Source organism: Oryzias latipes, chromosome 13 (genome assembly GCF_002234675.1).
Source record: "Oryzias latipes chromosome 13, ASM223467v1".
NCBI classification, from domain to species: Eukaryota; Metazoa; Chordata; class Actinopteri; order Beloniformes; family Adrianichthyidae; genus Oryzias; species Oryzias latipes.
The window spans coordinates 40,001-63,441 of NC_019871.2; the positions used below are offsets into that span (position 1 = coordinate 40,001).

The 23,441-nt window shown below is 45.4% G+C and overlaps 2 protein-coding genes across 2 annotated transcripts in view; one reads left to right on the forward strand and one right to left on the reverse strand.

Moving 5' to 3' along the window:
• LOC101155326 (olfactory receptor 10A6-like) overlaps positions 1–1,626 on the forward strand; it is a 3,519-nt gene extending 1,893 nt beyond the window's left edge. The window contains exon 1 of the mRNA XM_020700838.2: positions 1–1,626. This exon is cut by the window's left edge and continues 1,893 nt beyond it. Within this exon, the coding sequence (XP_020556497.1) occupies positions 1–632 (632 nt within the window). The 3' untranslated portion in view covers positions 633–1,626.
• A 4,030-nt stretch (positions 1,627–5,656) lies between these two features.
• On the reverse strand, positions 5,657–7,218 carry LOC101155572 (olfactory receptor 49-like). The gene has a single exon (XM_004085423.4). The coding sequence runs from the start codon at positions 7,189–7,191 to the stop codon at positions 6,256–6,258; it is 936 nt and encodes a 311-aa protein (XP_004085471.1). The 5' UTR covers positions 7,192–7,218; the 3' UTR covers positions 5,657–6,255.
• Positions 7,219–23,441: the final 16,223 nt, after the last annotated feature.

The window sequence follows — 23,441 nt, forward strand, 5'->3', positions numbered from 1 at the left end:
TGGAGTTCTTCATCCTGGCCGTCATGTCCTACGACAGGTACGTGGCCATCTGCCGGCCGCTGCAGTACCACAGCCTGATGACGCCGCAGAAGGTGGCCGTGCTGGTGGCTCTGACGTGGGCGCTCCCCTTCCTGACCATCACCGCCCTGGTCGGGATGAGCGCTCCTCTGCCGCTGTGCAGGAGCGTCATCGACAAAATTTACTGTGGGAACTACGCCATCGTCAAGCTGAGCTGCGCCGACACCCGGCTGCACAACATCTACGGCCTGTCCTACACCGTCCTCTCGGTGGTGCTGCCCGCCCTGTCCATCCTCTACAGTTACGCCAGGATCCTGCAGGTCTGCTGCTCCGGGTCCAGGCAGACCCGGCAGAAGGCTCTGAGCACGTGCACGCCTCACCTGGCCTCCGTGCTGAACTTCTCCTTCGGCTGCTGCTTCCAGATCCTGCAGAGCCGCTTTGAAACCAGGCGGGCTTCAGACCCGCTGCAGGTCTTCCTGTCCCTGTACTTCCTGACCTGCCAGCCGCTCTTCACCCCCCTGCTGTACGGCCTGAAGATGGCCAAGATCCAGGACGCCTGCCAGCAGCTGTTGTGTGGGGGGAGAGCAGCCGCTCCGGCACAGCTGCAGGCCTGAACGGCTCCCGGGGGGTGGGGTTTCCCTACGAGGGACAGAGGACAGCCCCCCGTCCCCCCGCCTTCAGTTCTGGACGGACAGCTGCTGGTCCGACTGTCCTGGTCCTGAGAGACTCGGAGCAGGTTCTGACGCCTCGGTAGTCCTGAAGGTCCAGATGAGAGGATGAGGAGGAGAGACGAAGAGTTTAGGATCAACATAACTGCCACCATCACAACCAGATCACAGTACTCAGATTACTTTTGCAGACCTGTACTCTGCATGATTCCTCTTCTGTTAAAGTGAAGCTTTTGCTCAAATCCAGATGGATGGATGATGGATGGTGGATGGATGGTGAGAAGAAGACAACAGGGAGACCTACAAGATCAAAAAAGAAGCAGAGCAGCAAACCCTGAAGTCGACTTCCTCAGTAATAATCAATCCCATGACGATGATCAATGACTGGGCCACACCCACCACAAAGAGCTGATGGTGGCAGATGTTGTACCGTCTCTGATTGGATGAGGAATGATGGTGGTCTTAGAGACAGGGTTCTGCTATTTAGTCTCTTTCTGGATGTCCTTCAAGTCCAGCTCGCCATAATCCCAGACTCATAGATCAACATTTTACCATCCTGTAACAGAACCAAAGGTTCTCTGTCTAAACCGGACCTAGAGAGACGGGTCTGCAGCAGGTTAGACGCGGGAAGGATCTGGACTCAGCAGCTCATCCAGAACCCGGGTTGTTGGGTTTGTGTTCAGGTCTCTCCAGGGTCTGATGTCAGACAAAGTTCTACGCTGACGATATTCAGGTATACACTAAAGCCTTAGATTGGTCTTTACTGGACTCTACTGATTGAATCTGGCTTGAATCTGGTTTAAGTTCTTATTGCTGATTTTGTTTCTGTAAAACACTTTGAATTTTCTTCTGTATAAACAAACTAAATAAACCGGCTTCAGTTTCAAACCAGTTCAGGTTGTGTTCCTACTTTGGAGACGAGTGGAGACGGTCTGATGAGGAAGATGTCCAACGATGCAGCTGTGGACATTTCAGGGAGCAGCAGGCAAAAACCAGAGAAAGGGAAGCCGATCCGGCTTTCAAAACCTTCCTCCGTACCTTCAAAATAAAACCTTCAGTTGTACTTTCAAAATAAAACCTTCAGCTGTGCCTTCAAAATAAAACCATTCAGTTGTACCTTCAAAATAAAACTTTATAAAAATGTATTTTGTGTGTAACCCTTGTGCTATCCTAGGCACTTTACCATTGGGAGGTGGGTCATCTAGACCCACTAGACAGTGCTCTGAACCTTTTTTCTTCAATGATTTGTGATCTTCACATTTCTACATGAAATCTTTCCACCTTTATCCACCTTTGTCATGGTAGGGAGAACACCTCACTGGAAGGGGGGGGGGGTCATCTAAGATAGCAAAAGGGTTAAGGTACAAGCCTCAAGGAAACTGAGGGAACCGCTTCTCTCTACGACCCGCCACAAACCTGCAGAACCCAAACGGGTCGACCCACTGGTCATGTGGCTAAGGCTTTACCCAGCAGCTCCTGCAGGCAGGTCTGGGGGGGGATACATATGGGATTCTATTGGACGTCACAAACAAACCCATAATGGAGGCGGTCCTCAGCCAGGTGGTGGGCGTGTCCTGGATGAGGAAGTGGGGCGTGTATAATTAGTCGTGTCGAATCGGAAGTTTTGGCTTTCTGCTTGGTTTGGACTGTGAGGCTTGGAAACCTGCAGATGAAAGAAAGAAAGACTGCAGTTTTACTGGAATGGACGATGGAGCTCCGCCCACGGCGTCGGTCCTTCACAAACAAAAATAATCACAGAAAACGTCTCTCTTTCAGACCTGCAGTGACAGTTACCATGGCTCCGCCCACACACAGGATCAAAGAGCTGCAGCAGCCACACCTTTCTCTGGACGTGTGCACTTTTTGTACTCATCATGGCTGAGCCAGACCCCCCCAGGTTGTCATGGCAACCTCAGGAGGTTCCGCAGGGACGCGACAGGGCCGTGCAGAAACCGGAGTGCGTGTGCGAGGGGGGGGGGACTTCCTGTGAGTTCACTCTCTGTCACACGCAGAGGTCGCTGAAGGTCAAGAGGTCATTTTACAGACCCCCCTGCCTCCTTCGACGTGGGAACCTCAATGATCAGGCATGTTGGCGTTAATGGGAGCCGCACTTCCTGTCACCCAGGCGCACTCGTCCGCAACATCATCAACTCTGCCCCCCCCGTTCACACCAGTCTAGTCCATGCAGGAGTGAATGACCTTCAGCTTCAGCAACCTGAGACCCTCAAGAAGGACTTCATCACCCTCATCCACTCATCAGGCAGCTGGACAAACTTCTCCGGTCCGCTTCCATCGCCCCACTTTGGAGACATTAAAGTCAGCCGTCTGCAACAACTTCACATCTGGCTTAAAGGACTCTGCATTTCCAATAATATTCCATATGTTGATAATTTCACCACCTACTTCAATAAACCAAATCTCTTTAAACCAGACGGCATGCATCCCAACCAAACAGGATCTCAACTTCTGTCCATGAACATTGAACCCTCACTCCGCTCTGCTAAACTGCTCACTGACAGACTGGACCACCAGAATCCATCCTCAGTTAAAACCACATCTATCACACATCACATCCCAGTTCACATAACAAGCAGATCTCACAAACGGCCGCTAGAACCCTCCACTTCTGAAACTTAATTATAGAAAACAAAAATGACTCTAAAGTTGTCTTTAAAACAACAGACTCTAACTAAAAGACATTCTCAGAGGTCCTCCATAGCAGCATCGAACATGTGAGAGTTTTGCAGACCACTTCAGGAGTTAAATCAATGCTAGTAGATCTAGTTTTTTAATTCAAAAAGGTATTGATTTGAATGAATCTATATATATATAGCATTGCATTTATCAGAGGAAACACTGGAAAGTTTTGTCCTGGTTGATGCTGTGGCACTTGGTCATGTTTTCTCCCAGTTGAAGCCAACCACCTGCCTTTTAGAGCCAATCCCCACATCACTGTTGAAAACATGTTAGGACTTCTTTGAGTTTGAGCTTTAAATACAGTAAATGACTCTCTTCAGACGGCAGTGGTGAGGCCTCTAGATCCAAACAACTATAACAATTATTATCCAGTATCCCACGGACCATTTTTAAGTAAAATGATTGAAAAACTCTTTAAATCCAATTCCATTCGTTTTTAAATAGAAATAACATCTTTGAAAATATGAGTCCGGTTTTAGAACAAACCACAGCACAGAGACGGCCCTTGTTAAAATAGTAAATGATTTCAGATGTAACCTTTATTGTCAGAAACTCTCAGTCCTGGTATTACTGGATCTGACTGCTGCATTTGACACAGTAGATCACAGTATTTTACTCAACAGGCTGAGAGGTTTGGGCATCTCTGGTACTAAAGTGGTTTTACTCCCATCCCACAGATCGAAGATTTTATGTTAGTATGGATACTTGCTCCTCAAGGGTCTTTGACATCAACTGTGGGGTCCCCCAAGGTTCAATTTTAGGCCCACTTCTTTTTAATCTATATATGCTGCCACTGGGGGACGTCATCAGGAGGCATGGCGTTTGTTTTCACAGCTATGCTGATGACACTTAACTCTACATGGCTGTGTCTCCTGATGATGAAGAGTCAGTCAACACACTCTTAAAATGTATTTTAGACATTGAGTCATGGATGGCAGAGAACTTCCTCCAGCCAAACCAGTTCAAAACAGGTTTTAGTGATCCGTTCTGAAGACAAGAGAGAGAGAGTTTTATCTAAACTAAAGAATTACAAAACTTCTCCGTCTGTGAGAAACCTGGGTGTCATTTTTGACTCTGAGATGAATTTTATCCCACATATTAAAAATATCACAAACACAGGATTTTATCATCTAAAAAATATCGCCAGACTCCGCCCATTTGTCTCTGTTGCCAGCACAGAGGTGCTAATGCTTTTATTCCCAGCAGATTAGATTAGTGTAATGCCTTGCTCTCTGGTCTCCCCAGAACAAGGATATCAAACCTTCAACTGCTGCAAAATTCAACCTCGCGTATTGACGAGGACCAGGGGGCGGGAACACATTACACCCATTTTAAAATGGCTGCTCCCTGTGCGCGTTTAGAATTGATTTTAACGTTCTTTTATTGGTTTATAAATGTTTTTATGGCCTTCATATTTACCTGACATGATTTTAAAGTATGAGCCCTCGCGGACCCTGAGGTCCTCTGATTCAGGCCTATTGGTTTTCCAAAAGTTAGAACTAAAACATACGGCGAGGCCTCATTCTGTTTTTACGGACCTCGCCTGTGGAACAGCCTCCCAGCATGCATCAGGGCCGCAGAGACTGTTCATGTTTTTAAAGGAAGGCTTAAGACCTACCTTTTTAATTTAGCTTTTAGTTGAAATTTAGGAATGTATTGGATATTTTTATTTCTCTTTTTAACCAATCTATTTATTCATTTTAATGTATTTAGTCACTTTTACAATTTTAAATGTCTACTAAGGTTCATTTATGTACTTATTTTCCTTTTTAATGTATTTGATCTTTTATTTTACTCCGTTTACATTTTAGCTGTAATTCCAGTTTTCCTCTAAATCGGTGATGGACCCTCCTCAGTGAGGGGGGGTTGCTGCAATGGGATCTCTCAGGTCCGGCTCTTTATCTAGATCTGGGGGGTCCTGTGGTAGTGGACTCTGTGAACCTGGGTGGGGTGTCACTGATGTGGACATGTCCCCAAAACATCATTTCCTCAACCTCAGTACAAAGCCAGGTTTCTACATTGCATCCTTTAGTCTTTTATCACAGCCAGTGAGTATATGTGTGTGTGGGGGGGGGGGGGGTTGGCATTGTGCCGGTTTTTAATTAGATATTTGTTTGTCTGCTGCTTTGTTGTTAAATTTCATCTTGTAAAGTGCTTTGAATGCCTTGTGCTTTAAAGGTGCTACACAAATAAACTTTGATTTGATTTGATTTATTTAACCCAGAAAGTCCCATTAAGATTAAAAACCTCTTTTCTAAGGAGTCCTGGCCCAGAGGCAGCACATTTCAATACAAAAAATACATTTAAACATCATTAAAGTCACCTACGTCATGAGAAGCAGTGTTAAAAACAGTTAAAGTTCTGTTATTTTCCGTCCTTCTGCAGCATATTTGGAGCAGACAAAGGCTTTTCTGCAGCTCTGTGCAGCTGATGGAACAGAAACAAACAGCTGGTCTCTACACTTCTTCCACACTTCTTGTGACTAACGTAGAGGCAGGAATCCTGTACATTTTAGTTCCATGACCTCGCTAAATGGTTCATCCTAAGGAGATGATCGTCTCCGTCAAGTGACGTCTGTCCTATGCTGAACGACAGTTTCAACAATATAAACTCAGAGAAATTCATTTCAGAGCAAAACCACAAAGACTTCAAACCAAAACGGTCCACTAAAAAAATGGGAAACAATAAATAATCTGTTAGTCTGAACCGAAGCATCAAGCCCCAAATGCAGGAGGGTTTTGTTTAACGATTCAACGTCTGATGGTTTATAAAGGTAACCTCTACTGTCTCTACTGTCTCTACTGTCTCCTCGTCTTCTGCAGGACAGAAACCGCCACCGAGGTCACCTCCATCGCTCCCTCAGCAGCAGATGTTACAGCTGAGGGAGGGGCCGGCTCTGGGGGGGCAGCAGGCGCCGGCAGGCGGTGCGAATGCGGGTCAGGTTGAGGCCGTACAGCAGGGGGGTGAAGAGCGGCTGGCAGCTTAGGAAGTACAGGGACAGGAAGACGCGCAGCACGCCGGGAACGCCGCTCATGTCAAAGCGGCTCTGGACGACCTCAAACATACCCCCGAAGAAGAAGTTTAGCAGGGAGGCCAGGTGGGGCGTGCAGGTGCTGACGGCTTTGTGCCGGGTCTGAGTGGACCCGCAGAGGAGGATCCTGGCGTAGCTGTACAGGGTGAAGGCCAGGGGGAGGCCGACGGTGAGCAGGGTGACAAACAGGCCCAAGACGTTGTTCAGGGTGGTGTCGGCGCACGCCAGCTTCACCACAGAGAAGTTATCACAGTAGACTTTGGGGATGAAGTCTCTGCAGCGCCGCAGCGGGAAGCTCAGGGAGGTGGTGCACACCACCAGGAGGAACGCAGCAAGCCAGGCCGCCGCTGTGAGGGTGGCAACCTTCGTCCACGTCACCACGCTGTGGTACTGCAGAGGACGGCAAACCGCCACCAAGCGGTCATACGACATGACGGCCAGGATGAAGAACTCCGCCGTCCCGTAAGAGTGCACCATGAAGACCTGCAGGAAGCAGAGGGGGGCGGAGACCCGGTGGACGTCCGCCAGGATCTGCAGCAGCAGGAAGGGGAACAGGCCGGAGCTCCCCAGCAGCTCGTTGGCAAACAGGCTGCAGAGGAACAGGAACATGGGTTCATGCAGGCTCCGGGTCACGCAGATCACCGCGATGAGGAGGACGTTACAGAACACGATGAGCAGGTACACGCCCAGAACCAGCAGGAAGAGCAGCACCTTCAGGTGTTTGGCGTGGAAGTAGCCCCCAAGAACAAAGACAGACACCTGGGTGGAGTTCAGCATGGTCTCACCCAGAGACGCTCACGGGTGTCCGAGTCCACCGCCCGCTCATTTAAACCCCCATCTGGCTCCACCTCTGCCCCACAGAGAACCCCCCCCCCAGGCCTCAAACCTGACGATGATGACATTCATCAACATCATCATCGTCAGCTGCTGTTCTCAGAGAAGCTGCTGAAAAAGGAAGCTCAGTTAGGAAAATCATGCAGAAGATCAGAACCAGTAGGAGAACGTGGACCACACAGAAGATCACACTAGATCACTGTAGATCTGAGTAGATCTGGGGGGTATTCCAGAAGGCCCGTTTAAACTCCCCTGACTTTAAGCCTGAACTCTGGCTGAAATCCGCCTGAACTTGCTTACTCTGGGTATGTCGGTTCCAACAGACCGGACATGAGTTAGTGTAATTACGCTCCACTTGGTAACCCTGGGTTAACGCACGTGCACAGCAGGTACATGAAGACATTCTCAATGGATCACCGGTTTCTGGAGTCAAGCAGAAAGAGTTGGAAAAAGAACGGACAAAATAAACGCATGAGTTTCTGATCTATCTCAGCAGCACGTGGCCCTTCTTTCTTCTTTTTGTCATGGGACATTTGTAATTTTTAAGGGTTTTTTTTCTATTTTTTTTCTCTCCTTTTACTCCAGTTTACAGGCTCCTGAAAGCCACATGGTACTATTTCAGTCAAACAACTAATGCAGTAATATTATTATTATTATTATTATTATTATTATTATTATTATTATTATTATTATTATTATTATATATATTTTCACATCTTTTGGTTTTGCTTTCACATACTTTGTTTTGTTTTCACATTCCTTTAAGTTAGCATTTCACATTTCTCCAAGTTAGCAATTCGTATTCCTCTAAGTTAGCATTTTGTATTCCTCTAAGTTAACATTTTGTATTCCTCTAAGTTAACATTTCGCATTTCTCCAATTAAGCATCTCGCATTTCTCTAAGTTAGCAATTCTCACACCTCTTCTTTAAATTTCTCCAAATTTGCATTCCTCTAAGTTAGTTAGCATTTTGGATTTCTCCAAGTTAGCAATCGTCTAAGTTAGTTAGCATTTTGCATTCCTCCAAGTTAGCAATCCTCTAAGTTAGTTAGCATTTCGCATTCCTCCAAGTTAGTATTTCACATTTCTCCAAGTTAGCATTTAGCATTTCTCTAAGTTAGCAATTCGCATTCCTCTAAGTTAGCATTTCGCATTTCTCTAAGTTAGCAATTTGCATTCCTCTAAGTTAGCATTTTGCATTTCTCCAAGTTAGCATTTAGCATTTCTCTAAGTTAGCAATTCGCATTCCTCTAAGTTAGCATTTTGCATTTCTTTAAGTTAGCAATTCGCATTCCTTTAAATTAGCATTTCACATTCCTCCAAGTTAGCATTTAGCATTTCTCTAAGATAGCAATTCACATTCCTCTAAGTTAGCATTTCGCATTTCTCTAAGTTAGCAATTCGCATTCCTCTAAGTTAGCATTTCGCATTTCTCCAAGTTAGCATTTAGCATTTCTCTAAGTTAGCAATTCGCATTCCTCTAAGTTAGCATTTTGCATTTCTTTAAGTTAGCAATTCGCATTCTTCTAATTACCATTTCACATTCCTCCAAGTTAGCATTTAGCATTTCTCTAAGATAGCAATTCGCATTCCTCTAAGTTAGCATTTCGCATTTCTCTAAGTTAGCAATTCGCATTCCTCTAAGTTAGCATTTCGCATTTCTCCAAGTTAGCATTTAGCATTTCTCTAAGTTAGCAATTCGCATTCCTCTAAGTTAGCATTTTGCATTTCTTTAAGTTAGTAATTCGCATTCTTCTAATTACCATTTCACATTTCTCCAAGTTAGCATTTCACATTTCTTCAAGTTAGCAATTCGCATTCCTCTAAGTTAGCATTTCGCATTTCTCTAAGTTAGCAATTTGCATTCCTATAAGTTAACATTTTGCAATCCTCTATGTTAGCATTTCGCATTTGTCTAAGTTAGCAATTCGCACACCTCTAAGTTAGCATTTTACATTCTTCCAAATTTGCATTCCTTTAAGTTAGTTAGCATTTTGGATTCCTCCAAGTTAGCAATCCTCTATGTTAGCATTTTGCATTATTCTTATTTGGCATTTCACATTCCTTTATAATTGGCATTTCACATTCTTTTCTTTGGATAAAATTCAAATATATATCAGTGTGTAGTCAGATGAAGTGAGTTTCAGAGGCATTCCATATTCAGACTTACAAGTTTGACTGCTGTGTGTGACCTGGCACCATTGACCGTTGGGCCGCTCCCATTCGAGTACAGCGCCAAACACCAACCTGTAAGACGACACAAAGCTTAACATCCAAATCCAAAGCTTCCGCTGGCATAATATGATGAAAGCTTAAGTGACGTCCATGATTAGAAGCTTCCATCTGAGAACTATGAACGAGCTTAATGCTATGATTTCGATGCTTCCATCCGGCATGTTATGATACGAGCTTAGTAACCTCAAATTTCGAGCCCCATTGCATATCGTAACACAGCTTAAGAACCTCCTAAATTTCAGGCTTCCAGCTGGCAAATATAGTTTTCTTTCAAATCTATAATCCGAGATTTTGTATGCCATTCTGATGCTAACATATTGGTTGATTCAAGTAAAAAAACTCATTGAAACTCGGAGGAGGTTTACCGCCCCATCACATTCAGTGCAGACTAGGCACGTGGAGTGCAGTCGTCGTTGCAGCTCCAGATCAAGGTGAAAGGGGAACAATCTGCAGGGAAGCTGCAGAACGAGCAGAGACTGTGGAACTTGGAAGCCATCAGACTTTGTCGAGGGTTTTACATCATCCTCCAGAAACTGAATTTATGACCGGTAAGTATGGGTCGAAGGCTCAGGAAGCGATGCATAGATAAAAACAAAGCAGTATTTGTCTTGGCAATAAATATATTAATAGCTTTGAACTGATCAGTTTAGAATGCTTAAGATAAAGGCAATAAAGTGCTTTTAAGAACAATTCTGAGAAGGCGAAATCAAGTAGTGAGTTTAAAGAGAAGGTTCCATTTGTGTATTCATAGTACCATAGAAAACCATCAGAGCACAGATTCCAACAAGAATCGACAGTGAAATATGAAACCTGCCGTAATATTAACAAAAAATATATAAAATTTGTATACGTACCAATGGTAAGAGAGAAATAACCTTTTCCGGAGGGACGCACCTTAGGCAGGCCATAGAGGAGCAGGCGAATAGAAGGTAACCGAGGTCCAAGGAGATTACATAGATGAGGAAAGTCGCCATTTCACGTAGCAATGGACGGCAGCTCGGCTGGATTGGATGTTTTGTACTTGATACCATCGGTTCTCAAATAGGTGGACAACAAGAGCACAGATAATGTAATATTAATTGGCAAAGGGGTGCCTGGATACCGCAATGAAGAACAATTTGAGATTGATGAGGGATCATAGGTTCTGATAGTATTTAAACTGGCTGAGCCTCATGCATTTAGAGGTGGATGACAACAAGTCTCTAAATGGAGATACTCTTAGTCGAGTGTCATCTGCTTGAAAACAGAGCAGACTGAGGATCAGCTTGCTACACAAAATTTTTACTCTTGGAACTGAAGCTACAGATCGTCAGTGATCATTTCTACAGCCAGGATAAAATTAGCTCGTAACGCAAGTTATTTAAACCCTAAACCAAGTAACCCGATGGCACATTAACTATTTATCATCACACTTCTTAAAACAACCGTTGTTATAATCTCCACGGCCGAATTCTCTTAGAACCACATGATCCGTGAATGGAATATTAGAGTTGTAGATTTGGGTTAACGACCAAAATTTTTTGGCGGCCGAACATTCATAAACCAGTCTTCATGAAACCTTTTCCCCCCGAGCCAACGGAGGGCGCAGTCTCAGAAAACAATTGGAGGGAGACCGGAGACCTGAAACAAACATTGTTATAACAAAACCACTCTAAGCATTGAGAATTAGAGACCAGAAAAGCAAGACAGAGAAACATCCAGAACAACAGGAACATGGGGGTCCGGGACTGAACTACCCAGAACTAGAAAACAAGATGAACGGATGACCGTGGGGAATAATGCACATAGCAAAAGTCAGGTAGCCCAACAGCGACAAATTCATATTTATACCACCAAATATCGAATAAACAATGTGCTGCACAAACGTGAGGATGACATAGTGGCAGAGAGGCTTGCATCAATGGACCAGAGATCCATGGCAGAAAATAAATCCAGATGGGTGGAAGACCATACGTCTTACTTAAATAAGCGAAAAATGAGATTCGAAACGAGTCGCGACCACGGAGTCGCAAAAGACCGGTAACAAGGATTACACAGAGTCCAGCACAGGGATACAGACAAATGTAGTCAAAAATATGACAGATACAGAAGCTGAAAGACAAACTGATACATAACACTTCGAGCCCCACCTAAGCCAGAAGACACCACTGGGAGGAATGGAGAGGCAGAACAATGAGAACATCAACAAAGTCAGCTTCCCTAGCTATGCACTGCGTCCGGTGGAATTAAACATAGAGATGGCAAGGTCAGCCAAAGTGCAAAAAACAAAACAGGAAGGATCACGAGGAATCAGGCTGCTGATGCCCAATGGATGAAGCGAGGCGCCAACAGTTCTCACATAATTGCGTCAAACAAGAAAACGTCAGAGTGTACACCTTAGGGCTGACTCAAACGGAAAATGGGGCCCTCGAAGAGCCCATCATAAAGCCCCCCACAAACCAGCCATAAATCCCCAAACCAACCAGAGAGAAAATAACAAAATAAAATAACAAAATATCCGTGAAGTTGAGAAGACAGAGCCACGCACAAAACTGACACATTCACAATGGGGCTGATGTTAGATCGTGAAGGCTAGGGCTGGTCTCCCAGGGGAATACAGAGCGGGGTGGCTGTCCACAAACCAGCCGGCTCCAAGGGAGAAACGGTGGAGCAGAACCAGACATCTGAGCGTGCAGACGTGACGACACGAGGATCCCTGTTCCCGGACCAAACGAAATAAAATGAGAAAGGAGCCACAGATGCTGCATGAAGAGACCAATGATAATTAAAATGTCCACAGATGAGACAGGCCCATAGACTGACCAATCCAAAATGCAGGTTAAACTATTAAATGTACACAGCTTTAACAGAAAACAAACAAAACAAAACAAAGAGCCACCACAACAAAGCCAGCACGGAATGATGGCCCACATAGCAGAAACCGAACCAGGTTTTCAAGGAAACGCACCATGTACTTATAACAAAAGAACTGCAAGTCCCAGGGTCCTTAGGGGCGTGACGTCACCGATGACCGGGTCAAGCAGGAAACACAACCCGGAAAAAAAGGCAACACAGAAGCACGAAAGATGGCAACACGCCGCTCACCAAGAGATTCCGGCGATCACGGCACTCAAGAAGGCCAATACATCTCCCGATCGAACGCCACTGGCAACCCGAATACTGCAGGACGCTTACTCAGCAGATACGCGCCGGAGACACGAGGACTGCTGTTAGCCGCTGTTGTCCTGTCCAACAGCTGGGCAGGCAGGTGAGAACTGAGGGCCTCTTGTGTTGGACATATTTAGCAACAGGGCTTTTGAATCTTCTGACACACCAGAGGTATGTCTGAATAAACCCCTTTTGTAATCGAAGCCAAACTTTATTCATTTTAATCGTTTTTGAAAATCTTTGGTGTTGGACCGGACGGAAAAGGAAAGGAGGGAAGAAGAGAGAGGGACGTTAGAGAGAGGGGGGTGGGGTGGGAGGGTGATCAGAGGAGGGGGGATAAGACCATGAAGCAGCATAGAGCAGTAAGTTTACTGGTTGTTTATCATTACGGTAAGGTTCACATGTAGTACAAAAAGGGCGGGGCCTGTCCTCACACACACTCAAATGTTATCAACACACCTGCTAGCTGCAAAAATGTCCACATGTCAACATGTACACAAAAGAGATAGTGTTCACACACGCATACTTATGCCTTAAAACCAACTGGTGTGTCAGGTTTTGAATAAGCTGGACTTAAATGCAGACTGGAAACAGATTTATTGAGGAGAAGATTGAATCTTCAAGAGAGGAAACTGGCAGATGATCCGGAAGGCGAGGCTTGACAACTTAGTTTTGGAGACAGACCTGGCTTGGAAAGGCTGAGAAAGGTCTTGATTTTCTTGACTGGAAGTGGTTAGGCTTGGCCTGGGTTTGAGCTGCTTGGCTTGGCTTGGCTTGGCTAGGCTTGGTGTGGTGCTGCATAGCTTGACTGGGCTTTGCTTGGTTTGGAGCAGCTTGGCTCGGCTTGGCTTGGTCTTGAGCTGCTTGGATTGGCTTTGCTTTGACCAGCAGGGATCAGTGGTCTTTTCCATACAGGAGAACAGACGAACCGACAATGGCCGGAGGGAGTGAAGGACTTATAAAGTCAGATTAATTAGACGTAGAACAGGTGCGGGAACCAGCGGCAGGTGTGCGGGGGCGGCCTCGACACCTGACATAGTGTGAAATATTTAATTCATTCAATCATGCAAACTATTAGTGCAAAGGTGAGTTAACACCTGTGCTCAGGTGAGTGTTTATGTTCTTCTAAAATGGATGGTGGAATGTGAGCCATCCCCACACCAAGACCCCTGCAGCGGCGCAGCCGCGGCAGCCAGAAGCCCCCAACGCCACACGGCAGCAAGCAGAGAACAACCGCCCCCTGGGTGATCACGTCCGCCACCCAAGCCAGGGCCAGCAGGACCGCCACGAGGCCCCCAGAGCCAGAGAGCAGGGAGGCATGGGGGGAAAGAGAGTGCCGCCCCAGCCTAACCAGGAGAGCAGCCCCCCCGCAGCGCCAGGAGGGCCCAACCCAAAAGGGGTGCCCACAGCCCCAGACGAGCACCTCATCACCACCCACGGGTTCTGGGCATCCCCCTGCCCCAACCCCAGGTACGAGCCAGGACCCCCCAAGGGAGACCCGCTCCGCGCTCCAGGCAGCCATCCACCAGGCCCACGGTTGGTCCAGACAGGTGCAAGACAGGGGCCAGCCGCCCCCTCCCAGGAGGGGGGCACCCCAGGGAGAAGGGGCCCACAAGGGTTGTTATAGACATGGCCCGACCAGGCTCGGCCACAGTTGGAATTTTGGCGAGGCCCAGCACCCGGGGGCAAGGACAAGAACCCACCCCACAGGGACACAGACACCCCCGGCTCAGGTGTGATATGATCCCCGGCCTCTGGGCTTGCCAGAAAGCTCAGGGATCCCTCTCCCTGCAGGGGGAGAGCATCGACGGGCCCAGGAAACCGGTACCCGGGGGACACGGCCGCCCTTGCCAAGGCCCCAGTACCCCTACCAGGGATGGGGTAGGGGATGGTTCAAGGTCCCACCTTCCTTGCGAAATGAGTGTGTGTGTGTGTGTGTGTGTTAGTGAGGGTGTGTGTGTGCATGTGTGCGTGTTTATGTTGGAATGTATATTTTGAGGGGGAGGGTGTGTGTACAAAGGGGGTGCAGTTAAAATTGGCGGGTAGGGCACTGAGGGTACATCTCCTGATTACTCACAGTGATGTCCCATCACCCTCCCCACCAAGGGGCCCTAAATGTCTAAGGTGCAGTTAAAATTGGCGGATAGGGTGCTAGGAGGACATCTGCTGCTTGCTGGCAGTGATGTCCAAGCACCCCCCCCCCGCCCCGTACCAAGGGCCCTACATGTCTAAGGTGCAAATAAAACCGAGAGCGGGGGGCCCATTCCATACGGCAACCATGGGAGGGGGGCCACTGCCAAGTAGCTCCTCCCCCCAAGGTGCATCGCAGGCTAAACTCCCCACCCCTTAACCCTAATATGAGATTATATGAGGAAGGGGGTAAATTGGGGACAGCTGGTAGACTGTCCCCTGGTGGTCAAACAGCCGTCCCCCAGGGAAAAAGGGGGGATTTATCTTGATTACTGTTTTTTTTGTATGGGGAACAAATTATGATAGGAAGTGTTTATGCTCCAAATAGCTATGAAAGCTCATTTTACTCCAAATTATTAGCGGAAATTTCAAGACTGACACTCAGCATTTCAAAACCAAAAACATTTGTAATATAATGAAAGAATTCTTTCAAAATCTGTACACTTCATAGTGTCAAAACACATCAACAAAAAGCAAGCATTTCCTGGATGGCGTTGTCCTTCCCTCTCTGTCAGAGGAAAAGTACCGTAATCTGGGTAGACCAATTACAGAGCATGAGGTCATGGAGACCATCAATTCCCTGCCCAATGGAAAAGCTCCACGCCCCGATGGATTCGGTCCCGAATATTATAAAAAATGGCTAAGCTGGTTGTAGGAACTCTAACCAAGATGTTTGGCGAATCGGGTATGAGGGGATGTCTTCCACCTACCTTGAATCTGTCCCACATCTGTCTAATTCTGAAAAAAGACAAACCTGCAGATAATTGTGCCTCTTACAGACCAATCAGTTTACTTGGTACTGACATTAAAATACTTGCAAAACTACTCGCCAGAAGGCTGGAGTTGGTACTGCCTACGCTGATAAATCCGGATCAGACTAGCTTTATTAAGAATAGATACTCTCACTCTAATGTTCGCAGGTTACTTAATATTATCCACTTTTCTCAATATTCCAGAACTAGAGCCCTGATACTATTGTTAGACGCTGAAAAAGCATTCGACCGCGTTGAGTGGGAGTGTCTATTTGATACATTAGACAAGTTTGGACTGGGTACAAATTTTATAAATTAGATCAATCTTTTATATAGATCTATAACTGCCAGGATTCGCGTAAACGGGTCTACATCTGATATCATTCCCCTATCTAGAGGTACTCGCCAGGGATGTCCCCTATCTCCGATACTATTCGCCTTTGCATTGGAGCCACTGGCAGAAACCATCAGACATCACAAAAATATATCTGGTGTCACCTTATGAAACACTGAGCATAGAATCTCACTCTATGCGGATGATGTCCTCTTGTTTATTACGAACCTGGAGAATTCCAAATCTAACCTAATCTCAATTATTAATCAATTTGGTGAGATCTCAGGCTATAAAATCAATTTTGAAATATCGGAAGCGCTGCCTCTAGGCAACTTTGGAGACCATACTACCCTAGTTGACTTCCCATTCAAATGGTCACTATCCGGTTTTATTTACCTGGGGATTAGAGTATCGGCTTCAGTTAAGGATCTATATAAACTAAATTTTAAAACTCAGTCAAATCAGTCAAAAATGATTTAAATAGATGGTTGGATCCTCCTTTGTCATGCATGCTTAATTAAAATGAACACTCTCCCTAGACTCCACTGGAGTCTCTACGTCCAATGCAAATGTTACCACTCAGGATTAACAGATTGGCTATATTAGATATCCAAAGATGGTATGGCATGGCAAAAGACCACGACAAAAAATGAGGACTCTACAGCTGCCGGTGAACAAAAAAGGCCAAACACTCCCCAACTTTTTATACTACAACTGGGCCTGTCATGCCAGAATAGTATATGGCTGGCTTAAACACTTCCTCAACCTGGAAGAACCTCATGTGGATGCCTGGAGCTGTGCCCCCCACTCCCTTTTAAATTTGCTTTCAATAAATCTAAATGAGCTCCCAGGAGAGGTTGCAAACAATCTAGTCCTTAGAAACACACTCAAAGGCTACATTCACACTGCAGGGCTTAATGCTCAATTCAGATTTTTTGAAAAAATCCGATTTTTTTTTTGCAAGGCCGTTCGCATTTCTAATTAAATCCGAACTTTTGTGATCTCCTGTGTGACCGTGAAATGACCCTGAATTGACCCGCATGCGCAGAAGAGTCCTCAACGGTGAATGACGTCACTCGTTGTTTGCGGAAGTAGCTAACGTTAACAATGGATGTCAACAACAGTGTTGTCAACAGCGGAGCTCTTTTTTCATTAATAAATTTATTTTCACAAAGGAGCCAAAACAATTACAATCTTCTCATTTTAAGAAGGCAATGGAGCCAGGATCGTCTGGACCCACTGTTGTGGAATGGGGATGTGTGTGTGCTGAGGCCACGCGCGCACGCGTTTGTGTAAGAGACAGGAAAAGAGCGCGTGCAGCGAGAGAGAATGGGGGGGGCAGTGTGGGCGCGCATTCATGTTCAAATCTTGCATTCACCAAACTTGCCGGCCAACGAGGCTCCTCACTGGCATTACAGCCATTAATACATAATAAAGCTTTCCCCCCCCTGGCTGGGGGGTGAGCATCTTCAATGATTGGCATTCAAAAGGGTTCAAATTTGTGGGTGATTTATTTGACGGAGGAAATATCGCCTCATTCTCACAAATTCAAATGAAGTAGGGGATTCAACGCTACCAATTCTTTGGTTTTCTTCAAGCCAGACATTTCGTGGAATCGTTATGCTCACTCCCACTAAATAACCAATTTAAAAATCCGATAGAAAGCTTCATGTTGGACCTTATTTCTTCAGCTGCTGACAAGAAGTTCATCTCCCTCTTTTATAGAAAAGTGCTTTTATGTGATAACTTCCAAGACTCTCGATCAGGAGTGCTGTGGAAAACGATCTTGGGATTGATTTAGATGATGGAAGGTGGTACAAGGCCTTTGAATCTGTAAATAAATTATTGTTGAGCAACAGGCTGAGAGAAAACCAGTACAGAATATTGCACAGACTAAAATGCAGCCCTTACCTTTTACATAAAATCTACCCCCAGATCCCCAAAATATGCATCAAATGTAAAAAATGACAGGAACCTACTATCACTGTTTCTGGCTGTGTGCATTAATATCTAAAGTCTGGAAAAACGTTGCAGAAGAACTCACCTCAATACTACTCAAAACATTAAAACTAGATCCGGCCCTTTTCCTTTTGAAGATACCTCAGAAGAAACTTCCTGCTCCTGGTGAGACGATGTGTTCTGCTGCAGTGGATCAGAGAGAAGCCTCCCACTGTTACCCAATGGTACAAAGAAACGGTTCAGATTCTTCCAATGGAACATCTTAGTGCCTCCTTAAGGGGGAATGATGAGCATTTTTATCGCATTTGGAAACCACTTCTGAACTATCTTCCTGATGACCTTATTGGTCTGCTACAAAAGGGATGCTCCTCCTTTGTCTTCTCAAGAAACTGGTGAGGAGGTGAAGCAGTTTAGATCAGATAAAACAGATGGTGTTAAGTGATGTCCATGTGCACTCCCTATCTTTCTCATTACTACAACTTGTGTAGCTGACTGAGTTTACCCTGTGCCGACTGGTTCATTGTTGTGTTATGTAAAATTTTAATAAAACACTGTTAAAAAAACAAAACAGCAATAGTGGTGGTAAATATATCTGGAAATGTTCTTAAGTGGTTTTACTCTTACCTGACAGATCGACACTTTTATGTAAGTATGGATACGTGCTCTTCAAGAATCCACGAAATAAGTTGTGGGGTTCCCCAAGGGTCGATTTTAGGGCCAATACTTTTTAATTTGTATATGTTGCCTCTTGGGGAGGTCATCAGGAGACATGGCGTTGACTTTCACAGCTATGCTGATGATACACAGCTTTACATCGCCGTGTCTCCTGATGACCTTGAACCTGTCAACACTCTTTTAAACTGCATTTTAGATATTAAGTCATGGATGGCAGAAAATTTCTTACAGCTCAACCAGGACAAAACTGAAGTTTTAATCATCGGTTCTGAAGACAAGAGAGAGATGATTTTACCACATCTTCATAATTTTAAATCTTCTCAATGTGTGAGAAACCTGGGCGTACTTTTTGACTCTGAGCTAAATTTTATCACACACATTAAAAATGTCGTTAAGACAGGATTTTATCATCTCAAAAACATTGCCAGAGTCCGCCCGTTCCTCTCTCTTGCCAGCACAGAGGTGCTAATGCATGCTTTTATTTTCAGTCGTTTAGATTACTGTAATGCCCTGCTCTCTGGTTTACCCATAAAGTCTATTTCAAACTTACAACTTCTACAGAACTCAGCGGCAAGAGTTCTGACGAGGACCAGAGGGCGGGAACACATTACACCGATTTTAAAATCGCTGCATTGGCTCCCTGTGCGTTTCAGGATTTAAAATTCTTTTAATGGTTTATAAATGTTTTTATGGTCTTGGGCCTTCTTATTTAAATGATATTATTTTAAAATATGAGCCCTCGCGGACCCTGAGGTCCTCCGGTGCTGGCCTCTTAGTTGTTCCCAAGGTGAGGACCAAAACTTATGGTGAGGCTCCGTTCTGCCATTATGGTCCTCGCCTGTGGAACGGCCTTCCGGAGAGCCTCAGGGCCGCAGAGACTGTAGAGGTTTTTAAGAAGAGGCTCAAGACCCACCTTTTTAATTTAGCTTTTAGTTGATTTTAACTGCTAATTTATTCTATTAGTTTTAGTATAGGCTATTTTATGTATTTATTTTAATTTTACGCATCTTATTCTCAATTTTATGTTTTTTTTTCTTCTTTTTTATGTTTTTAATTTTAGCATCTTATGATTTTAGCCCCAGTGTTTGTTGAGGGGATCTTTTCCTCCAGGGATGCCGGTTTGGTCAGCGGTTGTTGCTGCAGTTGTTGCCCTTGCTGGGGCGGCTGGGGTCTAATTTTACAGCTTTTGGCTGTGAGGGGGACCCCGGTGTTGTCCCGGTCTGGGTGGGCACTGTGGCGATGTTCCGGTGGCCGGGCTGGCTCCTGGTATGAAAGGATTCCCAGATACTGTTTCCTCACAGCAGAGCTAAGCCATACTTGTTTATTTATTTATTTATTTATTCTTTTACAGTTACATAGTCATATTTCATTGTACGTGGGAGCCATGGGTCATGTGGTTTAATGGAGGGGAGTGGGAAGGGTGAAGGGTGGGTTGGGGTTTTTATTGTAATGTTGTGTGTTTACTGTTTTTAGTGTTAAAGCGCTTCGAGCTGCACAAAGTGCATGAGAAGCGCTATTTTATAAATAAAGTTTGATTTGATTTGATTTGATTTGAAATATCCTCATCATCCTCCTCTTCCTCCCTCTCACTCATGGTGCAGAAATAATTAAACATAACTCGACAAAACACAGTAAAACAGCTAAACAACTAAACACATTTGGTCACAAAGCCACACTTAAACCCAAATCTGTCCAGACAGGCAAAGGGAATGGTATCCCACAATCCTTTGCGGTGCTAATCTAACAGCAGCACCAAAGTTACACCTACTTAATTGAATTAATTTGAGTTAAAGTAAAATAACTGTCTGATAACTACGTGTTATTTTTAAACTGACTTAACTAAAAAATGATTTATCTTAACTGAAGCAAATAATTAAGTTAGATCAAAGTAAAAAAGTTTCTTTCCAACATCCATATGTGGTCTTATCACCCTCTCACGGTGGAAAAAGTATTATCTGAGCTTCTTCATCCACTAAATCATCTTCAAATGGACACGCCATGCTGCTTCACCTCTCTGAAAACAAACTAACCTTCAACTAAACCTGCTCCAGACCAGGTTATGTTCAGAGCATGAGTTGCTATGGCAACTTGACCTACCCTGAAACATACCTCCATTTCTGGAACCAAAAGCTGAGGTTATCCACTTCCTTAGCCTCAAACTTACCGTGGGAGCTAGCATAACCTGCTTTCTGGAATCCCCCCCTGAGTAGATCCTCATTCAGTTGAGTTCATTCTATTCAGGTTGTTGGTAAAACCGTTTAGTTTGACCTTTTCTCCTGGAGATCCTGGGATCCAGACGTCACCCGGGTCTGCAGGCTAGAGAAGAACAGGACTACATAAATGTCTTGAAAGGGGGGCCCTTTGTCTTCACCTGGGTGGGGGGGGTAGTCTAGTCTTCACTGCTCTCCTGGGTGAAAACAGGATTTCGAAAAAGGGTACTTGAACCCGTTTCTGCTCCAGAACCCACAGCTTGTCCTGAACCTGCTACTGGTCCAGAACCTGCTGCTGGTCCAGAACCTGCTGCTGGTCCAGAACCTGCTGCTGGTCCAGAACCTGCTGCTGGTCCAGAACCTGCTGCTGGTCCAGAACCTGCTGCTGGTCCAGAACCTGCAGGTTTAAGGCTGGCTTCAACGTACTGTTAAAGGTCCTGCTCAGCTGCACTTCATGCTCTTCCCCCGCACCAACAGGTTATCTGATCACTGGGGCTTAAACTTCTTCCATCGTTGCACCAAAGCGGTGGAACGCTGCTGCACGGCAAATCACAGCTGCTCCTTCTGTCAGTATGGAGGCCTCTCATCCTGAAACTACTGTACAACCATATATAGACTCTCTAACGCCCTGAGTTTAAAAAGACATTCAAAGAAATTATTTTCACAAAAATAGTCAAAACACAATGCATTGTGGTCTTTTTTCTTCAGTCTAGTGAGCGTCAATGCACTCTTTGCAGAGGCTTCTGGGAAATTTCTAGTGACTGGATTTTGGAATTGTAGATTGAGACGGTTCTACAAAAGGAACGCCAGATAGTGAGTAGTAAAGAAATGTGGACTCACCTTTGAGTCTGTTTGGGTTGATTTTCTTGGTTTTTCAATAAGTTTGAATGATTTTTTGTGTCCCACAATCCTATAATTTTAGATGATCAGAAGTTAGGCCACACCCCTTCTCGTGTGAGGGGGTGTGGCCCTGTGGTAAATAAGAAGCTCAGCTCTCAGAGGGTAGTTGGGTTTCTGCTGCAGGAGGTTGAAGTCAGAGATCATGTCTGTAGAGCGATGCATCACTCTGACAAAGATCCACTGTGACTGAACATGAAAGACCACCTTGACCTGCAGGTGTGCGTTTGTCTGCAGGTGTGCGTTTGTGTCCAGATGTTTGTCTCCAGGTGTTTGTCTGTTTAGCTGTAGAAAACTGAATCTTTGTTTCTGGCCAGACTGAACGGATAAACTGTCTGCAGTTTAAACATCTTTTTTTCACTAAAATGTCTTCTAAGCTCGATGGTTTGTCGTTTTGTGAGTCCAGGTTCTGTTTGTGGGTCTTCAGAACGGTCTTTGTCATGCAGAAGCCACTTGTTCATGTCACAGGGGTTCTGCTAAGTGGAACTGGGGACACGGCGTCAGCGTTCCGTCAGGTCGAGTTCTTGTGTCCTTCATGTTCTCCAGTCAGCTTCAGGCCTTCAGTCTCCTTCCAAGGAGCCAAAAACCTGCAGGTTTCTGACATTTTTCTGCACAGGATGCTGCTGTTCTCCCAGAGCTTGTCTGAAGGTTGGTCTGCAGGTTCTGGTGGTCTTAAAGTCTGACCCTGTCTTTGGTTCTTCCTGGTGTCTCTCCTCTGAAAAACGCCAGCCAGGTGGAAAATGTTGCTTTTATTTTGAAAAGCAGCGCCCAGCTCCACCGCCGTGCGTTATGAAGGGCTTGGAGACGATGGTCCTCAGAGATTAGGAGCCGCTGACAGAACGACAGAGGGAAATGCTGGCATTGTGGCGCTGGTGTGGTCTTTGTTGCCATGGCGATGACGAAAGAGGCCCTTTTGGATGTTGGTAAAACATTTTAGAAAAGGAGGTTATGTGATGACCAGTGGGATGTAGAAAGGACTGAGGAAGGTAGACAGGAGTACAAGGAAGCGCAGCGTAGAGTGAAGAGAGAGGTGGCAAAGGCCAAACAGAAAGCTTACGATGAGCTATATGACAGGTTAGACACAAAGGAAGGAGAGAAGGACTTGTACAGGCTAGCCAGACAGAGAGACAGAGATGGGAAGGACGTGCAACAGATAAGGGTGATTAAGGACAGAGATGGAAAGGTGCTAACAACCCAAGAGAGTGTACAGAAAAGATGGAAGGAGTATTTTGAGGAGCTGATGAACGAGGAAAATGACAGGGAAAGAAGGGAGGAAGATGTGGTTGTTGTGGAGCAGGAAGTAGCAGAGATTGGAAAGGATGAGGTTAGAAAGGCTCTGAAAAGGATGAAGAGCGGAAAGGCCGTTGGTCCTGATGACGTACCTGTGGAGGTATGGAAGTGCCTAGGAGAGACAGCAGTGGAATTTCTAACAAGGTTGTTCAATAGGATTCTAGAGAGTGAGAAGATGCCTGAGGAATGGAGGAGAAGCGTTCTGGTCCCGATCTTTAAGAACAAGGGTGACACGCAGAACTGCAGCAACTATAGAGGAATAAAGTTGATGAGCCACACAATGAAGCTGTGGGAAAGAGTAGTGGAAGCCAGGCTTAGGAAGAAGGTGGAGATTTGTGAGCAGCAGTATGGTTTCATGCCCCGTAAGAGCACCACTGATGCCATTTTTGCTTTGAGAATGTTGATGGAAAAGTACAGAGAAGGTCAGAAGGAGCTGCATTGTGTGTTCGTAGATTTAGAGAAGGCGTATGACAGGGTGCCAAGGGAGGAGCTGTGGTACTGTAT

Bases quoted from the DNA above. Each gene is read 5' to 3' on its own strand.
- LOC101155572 (XM_004085423.4), bottom strand. From the start codon at position 7,191: ATGCTGAACTCCACCCAGGTGTCTGTCTTTGTTCTTGGGGGCTACTTC.